General features: G+C 39.8%; 2 protein-coding genes across 4 annotated transcripts in view; one reads left to right on the forward strand and one right to left on the reverse strand.

The window, feature by feature from the left end:
• Positions 1–57: 57 nt before the first annotated feature.
• Positions 58–4,055, reverse strand: TMEM60 (transmembrane protein 60). Of its 2 annotated transcripts, XM_055300758.1 has the most exons (3): positions 3,857–4,055; positions 2,614–2,733; positions 58–753 (listed from the first exon to the last, which is right to left on the reverse strand). In XM_055300758.1, the coding sequence occupies exon 3, from the start codon at positions 701–703 to the stop codon at positions 302–304; it is 402 nt and encodes a 133-aa protein (XP_055156733.1). In that variant the 5' UTR covers positions 704–753; positions 2,614–2,733; positions 3,857–4,055; the 3' UTR covers positions 58–301. The 2 variants fall into 2 exon arrangements, with proteins under 2 accessions (XP_055156733.1, XP_055156731.1); XM_055300756.1 differs by lacking the exon at positions 2,614–2,733.
• A 366-nt stretch (positions 4,056–4,421) lies between these two features.
• PHTF2 (putative homeodomain transcription factor 2) overlaps positions 4,422–18,002 on the forward strand; it is a 114,072-nt gene continuing 100,491 nt past the window's right edge. For both annotated transcript variants that reach the window (XM_055301180.1, XM_055301181.1), the window contains exon 1: positions 4,422–4,571. The gene's annotated coding sequence lies outside the window, so the exon portion shown is untranslated. The remainder of the gene's footprint in view (positions 4,572–18,002) is intronic.

The following is an 18,002-nucleotide window of genomic DNA, read 5'->3' on the forward strand; positions in this document are numbered from 1 at the left end:
GACTTTAAAAATTGACCACATATGTACAACAGATTATTTAAGAGTCAAGTAGAAAAATGAGGTCAAAAAACAAACTTTATTTATATAGGGATAATAAGGATATTAATAACTGAAATATTGAATAATTAAGCTTTGGATTGACTAGAAGTCCATGATTCACAAAGACTATTTTATGGAAGCAGTATAAAACTACATTTGGTTATTTTTCTCAGTTCTCTGGTATTCTTCAAGCTTGCAAAGATTCAAACACTTTAATGATAGCTTGTTGAACAGCAATAAAATGAGATGATGTCCTTAGAAGTCAGTCTCTCACAAAAAAGACGTTATATCCAAGTTCTATCAAAGCCCCAGCCAGTAAGGCCCATAAAGGAATGAAGACATAGGACAGATTCATGGTAGTAAACTGTTCCAGTTTAGCACAGAGTGCAAGGCAGAAGGCTAATTTAAGTAACATTGCAATGAGGTACCAGGCTTTTTTTTTTATATTGTGTGATCCATGTCGAGGGTCAAAGCCAGACTTACATCGCCCAGCCATTTTCACAATCAGCATGACAAGAAGGATAGTATCAAATATCCAGACTGGAATAAAAATGAGGAACCAGTTCCAAGGTGCCTTCTCATCCAGTTTCAACACCAACATGATCAAGAAGAGTAATGTGAAAAGCCAGGTGAGTAGTACTCTCTGAGCCAAGGACATTCTCATTTAAACAGTTTAAAGAAGCTGTTGCAGAGTCGAAAAAAGGGAAATATACCCTAAGAGAAGGAAAAACAGTCAGGATTGTTTCGATACCAGAAAAAAAAAAAAAAAATCACTTCCATTCCTGGTGAACAAAGCTGGCTCTTCCCCACTCACAGATTTCCTATTTTTGATAACATTCTATTATTTTTCCTTTCAAATTCCATTAAAATTTGTAGCCACCATTGACAACGTTACATTCATCATTCCCTATAGCCCATGAAAAAATGCAATAAAACTTGTAGTATATCAACTGGGCATGAGGTCTATTCAAAATGTCTCAAGAATAGTCTGGTCCTTGTCATTGCTGTCACTCAAGTCCAGGTACTCATGACTTTATTCCTGTACCTCAAGGATATTCTTATATTCTTTTTTGTACATCTGTACATCCAAAATTTCACCTAATTTCAACATGTACTAAGAAAAAGCATTCAAAATCAAAGTACTGAAAAAAGAGGAAGTGGTATTAGGTCAAGGGAGGAGAGTTTTAATAAAGAGGGAACGGTTAACAAAAATTCAGATATTAAATAGAATTATGATTCTAAGGAGATCACTGGGCTAAATAATATAGAACACATTGATAATACTGGATTTTCACATAGTTTAGCCTATACTTTTTTTTAATTAAACTTTCTCACTGAAATTCTTACAAATACCTATTTTCTTAGTCTGAATTTTTCTTTTTATAACTATTTTTTGGTTTGTGGTATAGATCCTGACTTTTTTACTACTCGCTATCCAATCATCAAGACCATTTAAACTTCTGACTTTTTGTTATTAGATGCTAAATTATTCGATAATTACAGCCCTTTCTTTTTTCTTTCTCTCTCTCTCTCTCCCTTTCTTTCTCCCTTCTCTTTCTCCTTCTCAAGTAAGTTCTATACCCAATGTGGGGCTTGAACTCAGGCATCTGAGATCAGGAGTCACATGCTCAACCAACTGAGCCAGCCTGGCAAACCGAAGCTATTTCTTATATCCCTAAAATATAAGCTCTGTCATATATCTATCTAAGATATAGATCTGTCTTATTGATCCATATTTCTGTTTTGCACTAGTACTATATGACTGTGATTAGATATGTTCTAGGATGTACTCTAATATCTGAAAGGCCTACAACCCACCTACTCATGGATTTCTTCTCCAGAATATTTTGCCCTTTCCTTTTTTTCCCCCACGCTAAAATCACTAATTCTTAAAAACTTGGGATTTTGATTGGAACGCGTTAATCTATAAAACTTTAGTATAAGTATTTATTTAGTCTTCACATACAGGATGACAGTATTGTCTATACTTGTTTAAGCTTTTTATATTAACCTTGTGACCACTTGGAAAAAGGGTAAGTAGAATGGAAATCAGAAGCCAGACTGTATGCAGCTGAGTGAGGGGTTAAAGAAGATAACATAATGTAAACAGTTGACAACATTTTATTCCTCTGAAATACCTGGAGAAGAGAAGATAAAGGACAAGACAAAGAATGAGATTGAGAAAGGGCCAATAAGAAATTTTTCAGTAAAGGAAGAATCTGAATATGATTATAAACGGAGGGAAATAAGCCACAGAAGAGTGATAGATTGAGAGGACATTTGATGAAAAGAGGAAAAGATCAGAAGGTGGTGGGACAGCAAAAGCATGAGGGGTAGGATTGCAGGAATATGAGAAACAAGGAAAAAGCAAAGAAACAGGCTAGATGAATAAAATGCCCTAGATTAGCATGTTTAATTATATTTTAAAACTAACTTTGATATATCTTTTGATACACCTCTACTACTTCCAACAGTGGGGCAAGAGCATGTATCTGTTTTACTGTAATAGTGAGGGTCCTGGGGACCTCCTAACTCCCCTTTTCCCCTTACGCCCATCTGCTAGTATTCATTTACTTAGCTGGCAGATCGGGATGCTTCATACTGCAGTATGAAAAGCGGAGGCTTTTGCTCCCAGGAAGGCATTTTCTCCAGGTCTCCTTTCCTGACCAAAGGCTGCCATGGTGGCATAGGAGGCTGAATTTGGAAGAAGAGGTATGAGGGGTGTGTACTGATTATTAACTACAAACGGATTTCATGTTGTAAATCAAGTTCACTCCATCCCGATCTCCAAACTATCTGGCCATTTTTGTGAACTTTCAAAAAGTCTATGATAATACACTTGTTTAAGCACAACTTTTCCATCAGTAACTGGATGAGTCGGGGTTTCTTTTTTTTTTTTCGCATATGGGACTGAGTAAGCAACTGGTCAGAGAAAGGGTTGCTGCACTTAATCAACACAGGTACTTCAGGGTCGCAGATGGAAGGACACGCAGGCTTGTGGCTTCAAGTTTCAAAATGCGGGATGCAACAAATTTCTGTATGAAGCACTACTACACTGACATTTAAGTGATGCCCGAAGAAGCCTGGATGCTGGGCTACAGCACCCATTTTACTCCTTTATTCACAAATCGTCATTAATTGCAGCAATTGTATTTGTTGCCTACTACTATTACTATCGCTCTTTCTCGAGGGAAGGGGGGGGGGACTGCATACTCCAACAAAACAAAAATTTGCTCTGCTTTAAAGCCCTGTTTGAGTTGATTCCTTCTGGCCTGGAAGATCGTTTAGTTCATATGCTTCCTCACTGCCAAAATCTTCTGCACCGTCTCAAACTGGAAATCAGAAGGGCTGTGCCCAGAGGGTCAGCATCTATCACCTGCGTGTGCGCTCATTACCTTGCCCACGGTGCTCGCTACACCATGTCCACTGCTCCTCTCGCTAGGGCCGGTGCTCTCCCAAATAAACGCCCCTCGTCCCAAAGGCCAGGGACAGTTCTGCTCATGAACCCGCAACCCGCCCCTCTGAACAAGGAGTCGCTTTCGGGCGGGCCCTGCTGAGACAGCCTTGGCCAAGTTCACCTTCCTTCCGAGGAGGGTGCTGCTCACACCCGATAGGGCCTTGGGGTCTGTGTCCCCCACTGCGCTCGCCCCCGCCCGGGCCCCGGGGCTGTGGGAGCTGCGCGGTTTCCTGCCCGCAGGAGCCCGGCGCCCAGCAGGTGCCGGCGGGGGCGCGGCGAGGCCCGGAGCACCGCGGGGCCGGGGCGCCGGGGGGGGGCAGCGCACTCGCGACGCAGCCGGCCCGGGGCGCCCGGACTCACCTGGCAGCGCCGCCGGCCGGAGAGCGGGGAGGGCCGCGGAGACCAGAAAGCTCGCCAGTTTGGATCCTCGGCCTTTTCCACCCTTTCTCCTCCATTAAATCCAGAGCCCGTCACATGATAACCAAGAGACAGATCTCAGTTCCGCCTCGCCGGGGCAGCGCGGCGGCGGCTCCGGGCTCCAGCTCGGGCCACGCCCACATCCGGGGCGGGGCCCCGGCGCCCTCCGGGCCCGCCCCCTCTCCCTATAGGCAGAGACGGTGCCAATCCGGGTTCAGAGGCCCTTCGCCTTGTGCTAATTGGGCCGTTTGGCCACACTGCGAACCAACCGACCTTTCCTGACGTTCGGGTTTGTCAAAAAGGCGGCTGTAAAAGGAGGCACTAGGCCCGCCCCCCTACCGCCACGGGCTAGGAGCCCCGTCAGTCTCAGCGCGGCCCGGTGGGCCCGTGGCCCCATTGGCCGCCCCCACGCCAATCAGGCCGCCGGCCCCGCCCCCGCGGGCGCCCCGCCCCTCTCGCCCGCCCCGCCCGCGCGCCGAGACTGCGGGCCCCGGCGCAAACCCCGCGGGAGAGGGGGTGGGGCGGCGGCCGTGGAGGAGCGCGCCCGCCGGCAGCCTCGTCGCGACCGCTCCGGCTCCCGCAGCGGCGGCGGCGCTCGCCTCGGAGCCTCCGGCGCGCTCCCCAGCCGCCTCCTAGCGGCGCGGCGCCCGCTCCTCCGGTAAGAGCCGGCATCGCCTCCGCGCCCGGGCGGGCCGTGGCCGGTCGCTGGCTTCTGACAGACCCCGGGGCGGCAGCGGGACGAGGGGGCAGAGCGGCGGGCGGGACGCAGGCGGGGGCTGCGGGGCTGCGGGGCCGCGGGGCCGGCGCGTCGCCCTCCGCCGCCGGCGACTCCCCGGGCGGCCGCTGGCACCTGCGCGCGGGCTCCGCCGCGGTCGCCTCCCATCCTCGGACCGCGGCAGCGGCTCAGCCTCCCGGCTCCGGGCGCGCGCCGTCCTCGAGCCTCGAGGGGGTCGGGCCGAAGCCCTCCGCGCCGCCCCCTGCTGGGCTCCCTCCCCCGGCGCGGGGCTGGGGGCGCGGCGGGCGCGGGGCTGGGGGCTGGGGGCGGGGGGCCGAGCCGCGGCGGCCGGGGGACCACGCAGGGTCTCGGCCGCGCTGTGCGACGCGCGCGGACTGCGGCGCCGGTGCCGCCAGCCTCCCGGGCCGGGACCAGCCCGCCGCCCGCCGCCCGCCGCCCGCCGCCCGCGGGACCCGCCTTGTCCCCGGCCGGCCGCTGCGGACAAGCCAGTTCTGGTGTGGCTCCCCGAGTCCCGACTTCCAAACTCAACACCTCCTTCTCTAACTTTGGAGATCATTCTGTCACTGGTCCATCACTCTATTTTTAGCCTAACCAAAAAAAAAAAAAAAAGAAAAGGGAACTGCTTTATATCATCCTATACCGACTAGGCAGTACAGACTCTGCAACATCCACTAATCCAAGTATTGGCATACCAAGCTCTGTTCAGATTCGTGAGTTATTCCATATTCTGTGATGCACACTTGCTGTCTCTGTTTATGGTATCTCCTGCTTACCTTGAGGTTTTTGTTGTTGTTGTTAATTGGATGCTTTGATTTTACAGTTTTTGGTTAGCTTTAGGATTTTTCTTTGTTTCTCCACACCCCGCCCCCCCCCCCCCGCGCATCCCTGAGACTTTGCGTTTAGTCATAGTATTTGCTCTTGTTTGTAGAGTTCATGTTTTGTTTTGTTTTGTTTTTTTTTAAATTGTTTCCTCCCAAACTGGATTTTCTCATAACATTTTTAAAGTTGGAAGGGGGAATTCTGAGAATTTGGAAACTATGCGCTTTAGCCTAAAGTGCTGTAAAATAGCAGAACAATTTGAAATCCTAACTTCTTGGAGTCGACATTGCTAAGTTTAGGAGAAGGCAGGGGGTGTCCCCGGCCAGCTGTAGTTCCAGAGGGAAGGAATCCAGAGGTCTGGGGAGAATGAGCCGCGCCGCTGACACCAGACCCAGACCCAGGGTGGTTCCAGGAAAATTTCTTGCTGGGAAAGTAGCCTGCCTCCCACACAGGTTAGTTGTGTGCATGCATCAAATACTGTTAAGTTCGGTCCTAGTAAGGTAGGAAGTGTCTTTTCTAATTTTTTTTTTTTTTTACCACTTTCTAATACGGAATGAAAATGTAGTAAGAGAAAAAAGTATGACGTACAGTGGGGGCACTCTTGTATAGTTAAACTTCCCAGAGTAGACTTTGAGTCCCAACTGGCAATGGACGGTTGGCCCTAAAAATCAGGTAGCTGCCCTGAGCAATTTTTATTTGATTATTATTTTTTAAGATATGTATCTATTTATTTTAAGTAAGCTCTACACCCAACGTGGGGCTTGAACTCAACAACGCGGAGATCAAGGATCACATGCTCTGGTGACTGAGCCAGCCAGGTATCCTGGCCTGAGCAATTTTATTTTATTTTTTTGGCTCAAACAGTTTTTACACTGGCCCATTTAATACAAAATTGCAAGGAATTTGTAATTAAAAAGGCTACACTAGACTAAGCCAAAGAAAATTTAGAAGGGCATGTAGAAAAAATGGGGATCGAAAAATTATTTGGATTGCTTCTATCCCATCTTGTTTAATCTTCATGAAGCTGTGAGATATGAACCGTGATTACGGTTCTGTTTTATAGATGAGTTAACCAAAGCCTAGCTTAACTCATTTGTTCAAGACTTCTCAGCTCATAATTGGTGGAGGTGGGATTCAAAGCGAGGCAATCTGATTACAAAGCCTCCATTCTCAGCCAGTATGCTTTACCACCACAGGGCTTCTTAGAGACTGGGTGCAAGGAGACTAATCAGTGGAAAATAATGCTGCAAAATCATAAACAGAATGAGGATATTATACATATTCAGTAACACTTTGAGTCACTGTATATATAGACACTGTTGAGTATTACTGGGGGCGTAAGGATGGTGTCACCTTTCTTGTCTTTAGTAAGGGAGAGAAATAAATAAGGATAATATAACACAATATATACTATAAGAGAGTGCCATAGAGTCTGTAATTTAATGCAAGAGAATTTGGTTGAAGTTTAGACACACCGGCATTTGAATTCCTGTTTGGCTTTGTTCCCTTTAACATGATAGTAAACCTTTTTCAGCTTCAGTTTTCTTACCTATCCATTAAGTGGGAGGATGTTACTTCAGAGGGGAGTATTAAGCATTAAATAGAATATGTAAAGTCCTGGCACACTGGTAAGCCCTGAATGAAGAAGACTGAATAATATTCAGAGACAGTGGAGAAGGGGTTGGAGGTGTAGCAGGAGCTATCACTGGAGCCCTAAAGGGTAAATAGTAGTTTTCGTTGTTGGGGAAGGAAGACATCTCACTCGGGTAGAACAGAATGCAGGGTCACAGACCAGGAATATGGATTGTTGAGGGAATAGCAAGTAGTTGTAGCTTTGTGTAAAAAGTATTTGCGAAGGTCAAAATTTAAGTGGTAATTGTATATAAATGTGGCTCGTCAAGGTGACCACTACCGGGTTTTGGCAGTTGGAAATTGCATATTTAGGTATTAAAATTATAGGAAATTCTCAAGAGTTTTGTGCAGTGTTACGTTTTTAATATTTACCTTTTAATACCTTTTAATTTTCCCCAGTGTCAGTTAAAACTTCTTTTCCAAATGTGTCCAGCTAAGCAGTTTCATCATTTCATTGCAGTATTTCATTCTAAGCTGTAAAGGAAGATTTACACCACTAGAGGCATTTGCACTTAATTTGTGGAATATATTTTGGGATTATTTATAAAAGAAGAATCTTGAAGTGACTTGACTTTCCTTAACCCCTGTACCTAGTATGTAGCCACACAGGGCCAATATTGCAAACTACACTTTGTATATATATATGTTGACTGTCTTTTCTGAATCCAAATTTGAGACATAACAGTGGGACAGAATGTTTTAAATTGGGGCTGTTCTTTAAAAATCTGAGAAAAAGTCCCATGTGTATGTCTTCCCTTCAGGTTAGCACAGAACCATAAATACTGTCATTGGATTTACAAACGTAGATCACTTCATGACCAGAATTATTTGGCTAAGTTGAAAATCTTAAATGCCATTTAGGAAAGCTGCATTTTTATTCCAACTTGTTAGTCTCATACAAATCGCTAAAATGACACAAAATACAGAGATCAGATTTCACTTCAAAAAAACTGACTGCTTCTTAGAACAGGTAGTTTCAGAGCACTAGGAAAGAAAATATGCTGGACTTCGTTCTGAGTAGTGAACAGGAACTGGGCAGGAAATGGCTGTGGCTGAACCCACTACCTGATAATAATCATAACATGATTGAATTTGACATTTAATGAGAGGAAGTAAAGGGGGGAAAATGTGCACTGTATGCAGCTTTCCAGTTTTAGAATCAGTAGGGGAAAAGGGTTGTTAAAAGTGTTTCTACAGAAGTTTTGAAGATAACGTAGTAGGCAGTCATATTTGTTGCATGAATGAAAGCACCTTTGTAAAACATTCAGTAAAAGGTCTGCTACAGATAGTAAAAAATTTATGAAAGTTATGCGGCACAAGTTTTGGTGTTCTACAGACCTAGATTCAAGTCTCAATTCTACAGTCCATCTTGTATGACTTTGGGCTTATGTAATCTTTTTTGAGGTTCAGTTTTGTTTGATCATAAAATGGAAGTACTTACTGTGCAAGATTTTGAAAATTCAGTGAGCTAATGTATGGAAAGCACTTGGCACATTGCCTGGTTTCTAAGACATGTTCAAAAAATGGTTGTTGCTGTTATTTGATTAAGTTGAACAGGTGTGTTTTTTATTTTATTTATTTATTTACTTTAGAGAGGTGGGGGGTGGTGCAGGGAGAGGGAGGTAGAGAGAGAGTCTTAAGCAGGCTCTATGCTGGGTGTGGAGCCAGGCACAGGGCTCGGTTTCACAACCCTAAGATGGTGACCTGAGCTGAAATCAAGAGTTGGAGCCTTGACTAAGCCACCCAGGTGCCCCCGACAGTGTGTTTTCTAAAAAAATACAATTCTCAAATAGAGTAAGGAGAGCCAGAAAATGACAAATAAAATCTTAAAAGGAGGCAATAGGATGTTATACAGGCAGCAGGCAGAGTTAAATAAAAAATTGAGTCATTGCAACCACATACAAAACAAGGGAAAAGATGAGAGGGCTTCATATTCTCACTGTTTTTTTTTTTTCTGCAGGAAGTAGGTCAGACTCATTAAACCAAATAGAGTAAATAAATAAGATTTTACTATTCTAAATGACAATAAAAAGAATACTGAAATTGGGTCTCTTGTACTGTGAGTGATTTTAGTATATACATGGAAAGGGACTTTCTTTTCTCACATCCCTTAGCCACATTCTTATCTCTGAAATTCTTTTAACAGATAAAAATCATTAATTTTATAGTTCTAGAGAAGGCTTTAATTGCAAGTAATCCTGGGAGGTAGAGCAGGTTAATTTAACTACAAGTATTTGCTAAGTATTGATTCCCTATATCCCATTGCCTACAATATATCTTTTGGGTCCCGAATGTCTAAATGTATCAGGTATTGAAAATTAAACATATCTTCTTGTTCCCAAATCTGTTTCTTCTCTGTGTTCCCTATCCTAATGAGTAGTTCTTCTAGTGTTCAAGGCAAGCATCATAAAGCATCTTTACTCTTTCACTTTCTGTACCTTTCAGGTCAAGTGAGTCACTACATCTGGTCTCTCTCTTTACTAGCTGTCCATTTTCTAACCATGCCCTGCCCCAACTCCCACCTCTCATTGCCATTGACTTATTTCAGACGTTCATCATTTTTTCCCCAGATTATTATCATTAGCCTCCTTGGTTTTAGTTAAGCTCGTATTAATCAGTTCTTGACACAGCTTCCTTCCAGAATGATGCTGCTGGATGCTAATGTAGTCATATTAAAATTATATCCTTAATGCTAGCACATGATGATAGTTAATAAATATTAGATCCCTCCATGTATGTTAACTTAAGATAATACTGAATGACTTACACAACTATACCTAAGAGTTTTCTATACAGGAAAGGTTTTAACAACTATTTTAATTTCATTAATAGAGGGCTATTTAGTTTATTTCTTTGTTTTTTGAATGAGCATTAATAGTTTATCTTTTTTAAAAAGATTTCTTTATTTGAGAGAGAAAGAGAGAATGGGATGGGAGGGGGGAGCAGAGGGAGAGGGGAGAGAGTCTTAAGCAGACACGTTGAGCACAGAGCCTGACTCAGGGCTCAGTCACATGACTATGAGATCACTACTTGAGTTGAAACCCAAGAGTTGGATGCTTAACTGACTATTCCACCCAAGGGCCCCAATAGGTTATCTTTCAGAGTTTGTCTGTTTAATATAAATTGTTAAATTGGCATAAAATTGTTAGTAATATTCTCTTATCTTTTTAATATTTTAAAAAGATCTATAGCTATGTCCTTTCTCTCATTCCTGCTGTAAATTTGTGTATTTTTTTCATTTTTCCCTTTTCAGTTTGGTTAGAGGTTTGTCTGTATTATTGATACTCAGAGGAGCAGCTCTTGGTTTTCTTCACTGATTTCTTTGTTCTCAATTTCATTGATTTCTGTTCTTTATTATTTCCTTTCTCCTTGTTCACTTTGCATTTTATTTGCTTGAATCTTTTTTTTTCTTTTTTTTTAATTTTTTTATTTATTTACGATAGTCATACAGAGAGAGAGAGAGGGGCAGAGACACAGGCAGAGGGAGAAGCAGGCTCCATGCACCGGGAGCCTGACGTGGGATTCGATCCTGGGTCTCCAGGACCCTTTGGGCCAAAGGCAGGCGCCAAACCGCTGCGCCACCCAGGGATCCCTGCTTGAATCTTAAAAACTTAGCTCATTAATTTATTTTCTTCTGATATAAATGTTTAATGCTGTAAAATTTCCTTCTAAATAGTGCTTTGGCTGCATCCTATGAACTTTGCTATGGTGTATTTTCATTTTTATTCAGTTCAGAAATCCTTGCTGACTTTGTTATTTCTTCTTTGATTCCATTGGTTATAAATGAGTATGCGTGTGGGATTTTTCAGGTATTGATTTCTGATTTAATTTCACTGTACTCAAGAGAATGTACATGGTAAGATTTGAATCATTTTAAATTTATTGAGACTTATTTTATGGCCAAGAATATGGTCTGCCTTGGTAAATGATTCTTGTGCACTTGAAAAGAAAGTTGGGTGGAGTGAGCTATAAATGTCAGATCAAGTTGATTGATAGAATCGCTCAAGTCTTCTCTATCCTTACTGATTTTATGTCTGTCTACTTGTTCTAGCAGTTTTTGAGAGAAGGGTATTGAAATCTCTGATTGTACTTGTGGATTTGTCAATTTCTGCTTATACTTTCATCAGTTTCCCTTCGTATATTTTGAATTTCTGTTACTAAATTCATGCATATTTAGGATTGTTGTGATTTCTTGATGAATTGGATCCCTTTATCATTGTGAAATAGGTCTGTTTATTTCTGGTAATATGCTTTGCTTAACAATCTACTTTGTCAGTATTGCCTCTCCAGCTTTCTTTTGATTGGTATTAGCATGGTGCATCCTTTTCCATCCTTTTGCTTTTATCTATTTGTGTGTTTGTATTTGAAGTAGATTCCTGGTAGATAGCATATAGTTCCATCTTTGTGTGTTTTTTTATCGAGTCTCCTTATCTTTGCTTTTTAATTTAGACCATTTATATTTAATATGATTATTGATATTGTTGGGTTTAACTCTATTATTTTGCTATTTGTGTCTTTTTTTTTTGTTCAATCTGTTTTTTTTTTTATTTTTGCTCTTTGCCTTCTACTTTGTATTATTTGTTTTTTATGACTCTCCATCTTTAACCTATCACAGTCTAATTTTGGGTACAATATCACTTCACATATTATATAACAACCTTATTACACTACAGTTCCATGTCTCTTTCTTATTCTTGTGTTGTTGTCATACATTTTAGTTCTACATGTGTTTAAATCCCACAATATATTTTTAGTTTTTTGGCTTTAAATGGTCCATTCTCTTAAGTGGATTTAAGAATAATAGGAGAAAGGCTTTTATATTTACCCATATTTGTCCCATTTTCAAGCCTCTTCATTCCTTTGAAATTCCTTTTCCATCTAGTATCACTTTCCTTCTGCCTGAATGATTTCCTTTATCATTTATTATAAGCTGAATTACTGCTGATGATTTCTTCCAGTTTTTATATGTCTGAAAAAAACCTTTTTTTTGGTATTTCAGTTTTCAAATACATTTTTGCTAGCTATAAAATTCTAGTTGGACAGTTTCTTTCTTTCAGGACTTTGAAGATATGACTTTAATGATGCCCCACTATCTTCTCATTTGTATTTTTCTGACATGAAATCTACTATTTTCTTATTTCTTTATACTGAAACTGTCTTTTTTTTTCCTCTGGCTACTTTTTTTTTTTAAAGGTTTTTATTTATTTATTCATGGGAGACACACAGAGAGAGACAGAGAGACACAGGCAGAGGGAAAAGCAGACTTCATGCAAGGGATCCTGACGTGGGACTTGATCCTGGGTCTCCAGAATCAGGCCCTGGGCTGAAGGCAGTGCTAAACCACTGAGCCACCCAGGCTGCCCTCTCTGGCTACTTTTAGAATGATCTCTTTACCACTGGTTTAAAGAACCTTTTATTGTGATGTGCTTTGGTGTAATTTTATGTTTCTTATGCTTGGTATTAGTTGAGCTTCCTGGGTTTGTGGATTTATCATTGTCACCAAATTTAGAATATTTTGGCCATTATCTTTTCAAATAGGTTTTCTCTTTTCCTTCACTCTCTCTTTCTTGTACCCTAGTTACACATATGTTAACCAATTGATATTGTTCCACACCCTAACTAATACTGGATTTTTTTCATTTTGTTTTTTCTTTTTTCCTCTTTGTTTCAATTTGAGTATCTATTGCTAATCTCTTCAAAATTCCTAACATTTTCTTGTACTGATTTCTGATATTCTGTTAATCTTATGCATTGTATGTTTCTTGTCAGACACTGTATTTTCATCTGTAGAAGTCCAGTTTGAACCTTTTTATATCTTCAATGTCTCTCCTTAACAGTGCTCATGCTTTCTTCTTTTACTTTCTTAAATATATGGAGTCTATAATAGATGTTTTTTTTTAAATCACAGTTAAAATACATAACCTAAGATTTGCCATCTTAACCATTTTCACCCTTTTTTAAATCAGTTGGAGAGTAGTAAGTATATTCACATTGTTGTGAAACAACTCTATGAACTTTTTCATTTTACCAATCTGAAACATCTCTTTTCTCTTTTCTGCAGACCCAGGTAACTACCTTTCTACTTTTTGTCTCTATGAATTTGACTATAGTAGGTACCTTATATAAATGGAATCATACAGTATTTGTCTTTTTGTGACTAGCTTATTTTCCTTAGTGTAATGTCCTCAAGATTCATCCGTGTTGTAGTTTATGACAAGATTTCCCTTAAGGCTGAATAATATTTTATTATATACATATGTATATACATTTATACACACATATATACACACACACATATTTAGACCATTTATATTTAATGCAAAGGAATATAATGTTTTAATGTCTTTCCTTACTTATCCTATCACTTTTATCATTTCTGGGTCAATTTTTAGAACTGATTTTTCAGTTACGATGGATTGCATTTTCCTATTTCTTTGCATGCTTGCTAATTTTTGTTTGGATGTCAGACATTGTAAATTTTGTTGTTTGAAGCTACTTTTCCTTTGCATTATTTTTATTATTTTGAGCTTTCTTTTGGAACACAGTTAAGTTACTTAGAAATAGTTTAAGTTACTTAGAAACACTTTAATTTTCCAAACAAAATTTTTAAGTTTTGTTAGTTGAAACCTGAGCATCCTTTAGTACAAGGTTAATTTGTTCCTAGTACAGACATAATACCCTTCTGAGTATTCTGGTGCCTATTGTTACAGGATTTCTTCACTCTGTGAACTCTTATCATCCCTAGGTGAACTTTGGTAATTATTCTTCTTGCTCCTTTCTGGTGGTTCTGTCCCTGGTTTCAGATAGTTTCCCCACGTACATGTGCTAATCACATGTATGTATTCAGCAGGAGACTCAGGGGGAATGTTCTGCAGAACTCCAGAGCTTTCTTTGTGCTGCCTTTTCTTCTCTGGTACTTTGCTCTGGGAACTGTAGCTGCCTTGGTGTTCCCTCTTATCTGTCTTCTCAATTTGAGGAGTCTGTCTGGATCTGATTTTCCCATCTTAGTACTGCATCCTGGAAACTCTACACTTGGGGAATCATATGGCTTACTTTTGTTGCCTCTTTCAGAGATTGTGCCATCTGTTGCCCAAAGTCTGAAAACTTTTCACTATCATGTCTGTGTTTTTAGTATTTAAGATTAATCCTGTCCCTGATACTCCATCATCTTTAGAAGTGGAAGCCCTGGGGCACCTGTGTGGCTTAGTGGTTGAGTGTCTGCCTTTGGCACAGGTTGTGATCCTGGGACCCCCTGATTGAGTCCTGCATTGGGCTCCCTGTGGGGAGCCTAGTTTTCCCTCTGCCTATGTCTCTGCCTCTCTGTGTCTTTCACGAATAAATAAAATCTTTAGAAAAAAAGGTTGAAGCCCTGTATATTAAATTTTAAAGTCAAAATTTTAATGGGAAGTACATAAAATACCATTTTTTATTGTTTTAATTAAGTCCCATGATTTCAGAATGTATTAGCTTTGCATACCCAGAACTAAAGTATACCATATGTTTTGACTAGATGAATTTGTCTATGTTCATCTTCCTCAGCATTCCTATTTCATTTAAAACAAGTGTAGGAATGTATGAGTTAAAAGATGAGCAACTAATGGCATTTTCTTCTTTTATAAAACTAGTTCTCATGAGAAAAATTGTGTGATTGTGAAAAACATGACTAGAGTATTACCACGGGAAATTAATGAGAAGTGTTTACTTCTCCAAGGGTGTAATCATTCAGTTTTTATCATCATTGGAAAATATTTGCAACAATGACTAAAAATGCTGCTGTGATCCAGAGTTATCTTTTATATTTTGAGTAGTCAATTTAACTTAACCTTTGAAGTAATGGGTGTTAAACACTGTTAAAAATCTCTGTGGAGGAAATGGTTTTTAAGGTATTAGAAGAGTATATCTAAAAATCTGTCTCCTCATTGATCATAGGCAACTGAAATGACCTTTTTCTTTTGATGGAGATAGATTTGTAAGTTTGTAAAATCAGGATATGGGGATAGTTTTCTTCTGCTTATCCTGTTCTTTTCCATCACTGAAACCACACTAGATGAGAAAATAAGCTTAAATTATAAGAGGAAGGCTTTATGTATATCGATTGTGTATAGAAAATTAGCGTGTAAAAGGTATTTTAAAGCTGAATTAAAACTTATTATAGCTTTTTTATTTTGGCATAGTTTCAGACTTTCAGGAAAAGTTATATAAGAATAGTGTAAGAGTGCCTAGGTGGCTCAGTTGGTTGAGCATCCAGCTCTTGATTTAGGCTCAGGTCATGATCTTGGAGTCCTGGGATTGAGCCCTACATCATGCCCTGTGCTCAGCAAGGAGTCTGCTTGGGATTCTCTCTCTCCCTTGCCCTCCGCGCCTCCCCCTGTTTATGCTTTCTCTCTATCCTTCTCTAAAATAAATAAAATAATTTTAAAAAGAATAGTGTAAAGAATTTCTGTGTATCCTTCACCAAGATTAACTATATATTAACATTTTCCTATATTTCCTTTATCCTTACTTTTATCTATATGTACAGATATATTTTTTTATCTGACTCAATTGAGTCATGATATTTCCTTACCTCTACACATGTCAGTTTTATTTCCTAAAAATAAGATGATTCACAAACATAAGCAAAGACTAGTGATCAAAAACCAGGAAATTAACTTGGATACAATACTGTTATTTAATCTGCTGATTTTATTCACATTTTGCCAATTGTCACAATACTATCCATGTAGCAAAAGAAAACCCAGGATTACCTGCTGCATTTAGTTGTCAGTTGTCGTGTCTCTGTAGTTTCTGTTAAGCTGGAATATTTCTTAAGCCTTTATTTGTATTTACTGATAGTGACTTTTTTAGAAAAACTGTTGAGATATTGTTTTGTTGCATGTCTTTCATTTTAGTTTGGTTAATTTTTCTTCCAAGATTGGATTCAGGTTATATACTTTGGCAGGAATACTGAAGATCAAATGTGTTTTTCACAGTGCATTATATCAGTAAGCAAATGCTGCAATTTCTCTTATTTCTGGTGGTGATAACTGATCATTGAGTTAAGGTGATATCTGCCAGGTTTCTCCAAGGTAAAGTCACTCTTTGTAGCTAATTAGTATCTGTGGAGAGATACTTTGATCATGTAAATAAATATCCTATTACTCTCAAACTTGCCCAGTAGCTTTAATGTTTATTGATGTTTCTTGCATGAATCACTTATTAATATGGTTGCTTAAAAGTTCTCATCACAGGGGCCTGGGTGGCTCAATGGTTGAGCGTCTGCCTTCAGCTCAGGTCATGATCCCGGGGTCCTGGGATCAAGTCCCACATCATGCTCCCCACAGGGGTGGCTCAGTCAGTAAAGAATGCAATGACTCTTGATCTAGGGGTGAGTTCAAGTGCCACGTTGGATATAGAACCTACCAAGAAAGAAGTTCTCATCACAATGAAAAAAATTTGTAATTGATAGATGTTAACCAAATTTATTGTGATAATCATTTCACAGTATATACATATATCAAATCATGTTGTACAACTTAAACTTATGCAGTGTTATGTAACAGTTATATCTCAGTAAAACTGGGAAAAAAAGATTATTGCCAAAAGGTGACTTTTTTTTTTCCTAATTCTCTAATTTCTTCTGTGTTAGCTGGCTTCCTGCTATAAAGAAAAGCTTCCCTCTCTTATTCATTCATTCATTCATTCATTCATTCATTCATATCGGTATAGACTCATTGATCCTTATTTTAACTTTTAACAACATCCCTGTCATTCTCTGAGCACCTTCTTACTTTCTCATCCCACGAGATGTTCCAGAATAATTTCGTACTGTCTTTGTGCCAACTGGAATCAAACATTTCTCTAAGGAGCCTTGTTTTTTGTTGTTGTTTGTTTGTTTGTTTTTTTACTGTAGAATGGTATTTACAGGGATCCCTGGGTGGCGCAGCGGTTTAGCGCCTGCCTTTGGCCCAGGGCGTGATCCTGGAGACCCAGGATCGAATCCCACGTCAGGCTCCTGGTGCATGGAGCCTGCTTCTCCCTCTGCCTATGTCTCTGCCTCTCTCTCTCTCTGTGTGTGACTATCATAAATAAATTTAAAAAAAAATAGAATGGTATTTACAGATTTGTTGCTTATTGCTACTAAGAAATCATTTATTTTAGGTGCTCTTAGTGGATATAAATAAATGTATATGTATGAGTATGTATATGTGTGGATGTGTGTAATACACCTTTATTTTCAGAAAGGATTATTGGATTAAGCAATGTCATGGCTACTAAGAATAAAAAAGTGAATATATTCTTAAATTGCATGGCCAAGTGATCATGTCCCAATTAATACAAGTTATAATAAGTCTATTGTGTTTTTTATTTTTCAGATAAATAGATTATTTTGTCGGTCAACTAGATTTCAGGAATTATTTAGGTCTTATTTGATGAGGAAGATGACTGGATAATGAGATGTATGGAAATCATGTTCTGTGAAGAACAGTTGAAGGAGCTAGGAATGTTTAGTCTGGGGAAAGAAAGATTAACAATAGCATATATTATATATTATTTTTATTTGAAGGCTGAAGTTGTAAATATATTTTGAGTATATAACTAATACAGGTGAATGAAACTTAAGAGACATTTGTCTCTGGAAATGTTTGTCTCAAAGGAAAACTTTGAGGCAAACTCACATTTAATGCAGTGAGCTGCCTTGAAAAATTCAAACTCACTTATTACTTCTATTAAATCAAAAGGAAAGTTTGCCCATTTTTATATAATTAATTCGTGCTGTGAGAAATTGGAACTACTTGAAAGATGTCTTAGTATGCTATATTTAGTGGCTTAGTTAATTGTATGTCTCACAAGATGCATCACAAGATGAGGAAAGGATTCTGTTCTAAATAAGTGTAAGACGTAACGTGTACATAGTCTCCT

Source organism: Nyctereutes procyonoides, unplaced genomic scaffold, assembly GCF_905146905.1.
Source record: "Nyctereutes procyonoides isolate TBG_1078 unplaced genomic scaffold, NYPRO_anot_genome, whole genome shotgun sequence".
Lineage (NCBI taxonomy): Eukaryota > Metazoa > Chordata > Mammalia > Carnivora > Canidae > Nyctereutes > Nyctereutes procyonoides.

What these genes read in the sequence shown, in the direction of transcription:
- TMEM60 (XM_055300756.1), bottom strand. Translation starts at nt 703, where the DNA reads ATGAGAATGTCCTTGGCTCAGAGAGTACTACTCACCTGGCTTTTCACA.